The sequence below is a fragment of the Vigna unguiculata genome, chromosome 5 (assembly GCF_004118075.2).
Source record: "Vigna unguiculata cultivar IT97K-499-35 chromosome 5, ASM411807v1, whole genome shotgun sequence".
Taxonomy (NCBI): domain Eukaryota; kingdom Viridiplantae; phylum Streptophyta; class Magnoliopsida; order Fabales; family Fabaceae; genus Vigna; species Vigna unguiculata.
In genome coordinates this window covers 30,936,548-30,942,388 of record NC_040283.1, presented here as the reverse complement: position 1 = coordinate 30,942,388, position 5,841 = coordinate 30,936,548, and the positions used below count along the sequence as shown (strand labels likewise).

The following is a 5,841-nucleotide window of genomic DNA, read 5'->3' as shown; positions in this document are numbered from 1 at the left end:
AATGACACATGAAAAGACGGGACGATTACAAATAGATTCTTGAACAGTAATGTAATTATTACTGCATTGGAAAACGGGAAGACGATAATAACAGAATAAAACATTAAAAAGATATAACGTTATTAAAGATATATTAAATTATTCTATTATGCTACACAATATCATGATATAATATATGTAATATATACCAATAACAAATTTCCAAAAATGAACTTCTGTAATATATAATATTATACGTAAAAATATAATATTTCATTCGTACTTTTTGTATAAAAATATCTCAATTATATTGTACAATGTTTAATAAGTTAGTAATTAACAGAAGATAAGTCAAAAAAAATAGTCAATAAAAATTGTATATGGCATCCAATTCTGTTGTGACAACTTAAAATCTGTCAACAGATAATTGCTTTGCCATATTTATCTTATTTATGAAAAGTCAATATTATGAAAAATAGACATTTATAATTTCTGTTGTCAGAAAAAATAGATATATCTTATTTATGAGTCACACAAGTTTAAACAAAAGATCTTTTTCACAAAAGATATGTTATTTATGACTTTCATTACATCATGCTACAAAATGAAATCAATTTTCATAAGTTTTGATGTAGCTGGTAGTCATATTTGTTGACAAAAATTGAAAAATGTCAACAATATCTTGTGGACCAGCGTATGAAATAAATAAAAATCTAAATAATGTAACTCAAAAGCGCATAATATTGTTATCATGAAATTGAACATAGAAGTTGTAGTTCAGATGAAATTAAAGATGAAATTTAACATAGAAGTTGTAGTTTAGATGAAATTAAAGACAAAACTATGCGTAGACATATTACATTCCCAAAATGAAAGGTATAAAAAAATTGTCTTGAAATAGAATAACTAAAATCATATCTCAAATCATTGTTTTTTCCTTCTTAATATTTCTTTTTAAAAGCTTCAATGGAACATTGTCTTCTTCGATGAATTCAAGTGATGCAGTCTTCTTTCCAGATTCTCTCTTATGTGAACTGTTAGCATCATCGTTGGTTGGATTATCTTGGATTAGTTCAAGTGATTGGGATCCACACTCAATTGTTTCTTTGGTAAATCGAACTAATAAATCATACAGTACATGTTCAAAATTGATAACATGATTAAAAGTATTAAAAAAATACATCATGTCAAAAACATTTATATAATTTGTATACCTCTGAAATATTAACGGTGGACTCATTGACTATACGCATTTTTTCCCTGCTAAACTCACCATTCCCAGCATAAACATCCTTCAAATAGGTATAAATAATGACATTATAAAAAAGAAAAATATAATTGCATTATAATGAGATTATAATGTAACAAATTTGATCGTAAATTATATCTTACCACAGATTTCAACGAAAATCATTGAATTTCTCAATTATATCATCATCAACACATATTTTCTTCACTCTGAAAGATTGCTCAAGTTTGAAATTCTGATCGTTCCTACTTTCCACTTTAAAAAGCAGACTTCTATCAACTAACTCATCAAACTGCTTAGGCAAATTTCCAGAATAATTCATCTACAAAAACAAAATAATTAAACATTGTGTAATTAAATATATAAGTGGATATATTGAAGAGTATACCTTATCATGAGTGTCTAACATATCAACACAAGTTTTTTTGAAAAGGGTAGTTGCATCCCTATCAAAGAGGACAAATGTAAAAGTCAATAACTCGAATCTTAATTCTATATCTGAAAATTGAAAAAAAAAATTAATGAACAAAAGTTGTAATTACAATGTTGTTTTAAATTGTCATTAATATTAAAAAAAATTAGTTAACCTTGGAAAGACTTTTATAACATGCTTGTTACACTTCTCACAAAAGAACATCTTGGAATCTGGATAAACAACTTTGTTGCACACACAAGCAGTATACCACCAGTCATCGTCAACCAAGATATGCTTAATTGTTCCAAACAATATGTAAGTGGTGACCTTTCAATATAAAAAACATTAATCAAGAGATTATTGTGAATAACAAAAATTGCACAATAATAAAAAAAAATATTCTAACCTCTTTACAATCTTTTAGACCTTGAATGGTGGTCCTAGGTGTAAGTGTTAAAAAGTCCTCTTCGACAATATTTTTGGAAGTCTGAGAAAGTTGCGTTAATCCTTGAGAGGGAGATTCATTGTTCTCAAACATTCTGTGCAAAAGAAAATATAGTTGTTCTCATAAACAATAAATCTATTATTGAATGTATGTACATCTGAAATATCAAGTTGAGCAAATGAAGGATAATTTACATTACAAAGTAACGAAAATATTGTTACAAAAATGGATTATAAAGTTCGAATAAACTGAAGAACAATTTCAATATTACCTTGATTTCAGTTCAGAGGCTTCCTTGAAGTTAACATTGTACTTAATACGGGTGCAGAACTTACAATTTTGAACTTGAACCTTATCTATATTTAAAAATATAGTGTATGTGAGAGTAACATGGAATAAGTAGTACAAAGTACTTTGTAAAAGTAATAACAAAATTTTACCTTGAAAAGTTTTGACTTTCGCAAATTCTATACTTACAGCAGCATTTTGTACTTCTCCACTTGAAATACATTCAGTTCATCCACATAAATACCAAAAAAAGTACACTCTATTCGAAACCTAAAGATTAAAAAAATGTTATGTCAAATCGTTATTTGAAAAGAAATATAAAAGGAATTTAGTATAGTATAGATATAGAATACCCATCAGCTTCTATTGCTATGACATTTAATTTTGTTGTCTTTCCATCAACTTGCAATTCTCTTTCAGTCCTCACTCCGACCAATAATCCCAAAATATCTAAAATGCAATTCATAAATGTTAAATCATATACTTTAACAATAAATGTTTATTAATAAAAATATTAATAGTATTGGAACTAAAAAGATTGACTTACCAACTAAATAATCAGTATCAAATGCAGTGGTTGTCAATAAGGACAAAGGTGTGTATTGTGGTTTCATATCAGGAACCAAATTAACATTAAGCAAAGAAACTTTTGTACCAAACTGGAAATTTATCTTATAAGGGTGGTGTGTTGTTCTGTATATTCCAGAATTCGGAGCAACACTGAAATTTTGTATGGCATAAACATGGCCTTCAGAAATCTCATTCTGAAATTTGTAAATTAGAGTACGTCTAATTGAAGCATGTATTTTAGAACCCTGAAACAGATAAAAAGAACATATATAAATTTAAGTATAAATATGTTTAGCATACAAATATTTAATTCATACAAATTTGTAAACGAAAGTAGGTGTAATGGAAGAATTTAAAGAATAACATGAATAATAACCTCTTTGTCTTGAATAACGAACTCCATGGAAAAAGGACACCTCTGTTTAGTGAAATCAGGAACAAACCATGAACGAATGACCCTAACGATAATATTCCAATTTTCCTTCTGGGGACTTACTTCGCTTACGCTCTGGCTTCGGTTTGGAACTTCACAGAGAGACATGTTGAACTCACAACAACAATATTGAAAAATGAAAAGTAAAAAAGTCAGGATTAGATTCGAGACATATTTATACTTACATAGAGAAATAAGGAACTAATAAGACAAAATTGTAATTCATACAACTAAAGTAAAGAAATACCGAAAAAAGGTTGAAATAATAACTTTATCAGAATCTATTTTTTATTGGTCAAAGGAGAGTAAAAGAAGTGTAACGATTAATCAAAACATGGATATGCCAACTTTTGAAATGGTAGAAGAAAGCAAAAAGTAGAATATATTCAAATAAGGACTCTTCAAACATGGAGTACCAACGTTTTGACAGAAGTCATGCGAATATATATTGGTGAAACCTGCAAATAACAGCTATTGATGTCAGAAGAAATTAAGTATTCATATTGATTTATTGACAGGTTTCATAGAAAAGGAAAATTAAGAGAGAAGCATTCTGATGAAAATAAAACATGAAGCAGATGACTTGAAAGTGAATAAAAAAATTGTTGGCGTGATGGATTAAGCAGTGAACAATTAATTGAAACAGTAATGTGGAAAGAATCAAAAACTGCAAATACATCCTGGTTTCTTATGCATTAACGAAAGAGGAAATGTAGAAAAAAATGATAGCAAACGATAATGTCTTAGACGAAATTTCAGAACTGAAAATCTCATACCATTTCGTCTGTACAGCAAGACTACTATATTTGTACATAAAACAAATGAAGTACATACCTGTGATGAGTGGAAACCTTAATGGCTTGTAAGAATACGTGAATGGATGTGGAACGTGTTCTGGATGAAGAAACTGTGTTGGATCTCTACAAAAAGTCAAATAAAAGTGTGGTGTAGAAAAGCCAAAGAATCTTCTAGGAGAAGGAACTTTGTTAGAAACTTCGAGGAGAAGGCACATGATATAATTTGTGTCTAACAGTAATTAAATGCCACAGATTTTCGTATATGGAAGAAGATATGGAGCAGGTATGAGTAAATAACTTTGCATAAGTTCAAAATACACATAGTAAAACATATACATATATATAATATAATAATAAACAACTAAACTTGATACAAAAAATACAGATTATCAATCTGTTAAGTAATATTGTTTATAGATTCTTCATAGCGGATGATAATAATCATTTATATTAAGAAGAACATTGACATCATTGCTTGCTTGTTGACCGTCAACCTCAAAAAGAATTAAATCTTTTTCCTCCAGTCCATGAACTTCATGAAAACGTTTCCATCCACTTCCTATCTTGACTGATCTAGGTCTAATCAACAACTTGCATTCAACTCGTGCCTTTGGACCGTAAAGCACAATGTGTGAGAATTGAGTGTTGGCAAAATATTGACGTATGTCTGAATTTAAACCCTGAAAATAAAAAATATAAGAAATAATATCAAAAACAAATGATTTTGTATGTGTCAAGGTTAAAAAGAATAAATGAAGTTTTGTGTAGAGATTGTATTCAATGATCGAAAAAGAAGATAAGAAAAGTCACCAGAAAGCTTGCTTTGCAGTTGTACTTAGAAAGCCGGAACTCAAAATGAATTAACTTGGACCTTATCAGAGGAGCATTTGTTCGAACATGACTTAGGAATTTATGGACAGTTGATTCTGAACAGTGATCGTAAAAGTGTATTTCAAAAGTAGAATTCCCAGTATGCCTTAAATAACATAGTTTGGGTGGTTGGACTTGATAAAACTTTCTTATATCAACCCAGCCATCAATAATTCGTGGACCATAGGTATTCATGTTGAAGGTAACATGGTGAACATGGCCTTTTTTATCAGAAATAGTCCAACGTGGCCCCAGTTCATTGCCTAATTGAATGACAAACAAACGATTGACGAACGCAAAATCCTTCAAAATAAAACCAATATAAAAAAAATTAGTAAAGGATGTCGGAGAACAATGATGGTAAATAATGTATAAGAAGCAAGTTCATAAAAACCTGGTCTTCCATGAAAATAGTAAAGATGTTAAGATCGTTCAAAAAAACTGAATGTTAAGATGAAGCAAAGAATCAATTACAATTAATAATAAAACATAAAGAACCATAACATGAACGGAAAATCTCAGATGCATGTGTTTGTACTCGTCAGTTGAAGCATTTAAACAAAAGAAAAATGATGAACAAAAGAACATGAACAGAAGAAAGTTCAGAAAAAAAATAGAAAGCATCTACAGACTCGATTTATTGCGGTTTATAAAAGATGTTTGTGGTTGTAATCTTCATTTGAAGAATTAAAAAAACTGAAACTTAAGATGAAGCCAAAAATCAAATACAACTGAGAACAAAAAATAAAGAAACATACATGTTGGCTTGAGAAAGCAAACAAAAAAAAGATATCG

The 5,841-nt window shown here is 29.1% G+C and overlaps 1 protein-coding gene across 1 annotated transcript; it reads right to left on the bottom strand.

Annotated features, from left to right (window-relative positions):
* Positions 1-2,704: 2,704 nt before the first annotated feature.
* On the bottom strand, positions 2,705-3,487 carry LOC114184601. Its single transcript, XM_028071918.1, has 3 exons — positions 3,323-3,487; positions 2,924-3,191; positions 2,705-2,826 (listed from the first exon to the last, which is right to left on the bottom strand). The coding sequence occupies exons 1-3, from the start codon at positions 3,485-3,487 to the stop codon at positions 2,705-2,707; spliced, it is 555 nt and encodes a 184-aa protein (XP_027927719.1).
* Positions 3,488-5,841: the final 2,354 nt, after the last annotated feature.

Coding starts and splice junctions, on each gene's coding strand:
- LOC114184601 (XM_028071918.1), bottom strand. CDS start 3,487: ATGTCTCTCTGTGAAGTTCCAAACCGAAGCCAGAGCGTAAGCGAAGTA. Junction 3,192..3,322: donor TCGTTATTCAAGACAAAGAG/GTTATTATTCAT, acceptor TATCTGTTTCAG/GGTTCTAAAATACATGCTTC. Junction 2,827..2,923: donor TGATACTGATTATTTAGTTG/GTAAGTCAATCT, acceptor ATTGCATTTTAG/ATATTTTGGGATTATTGGTC.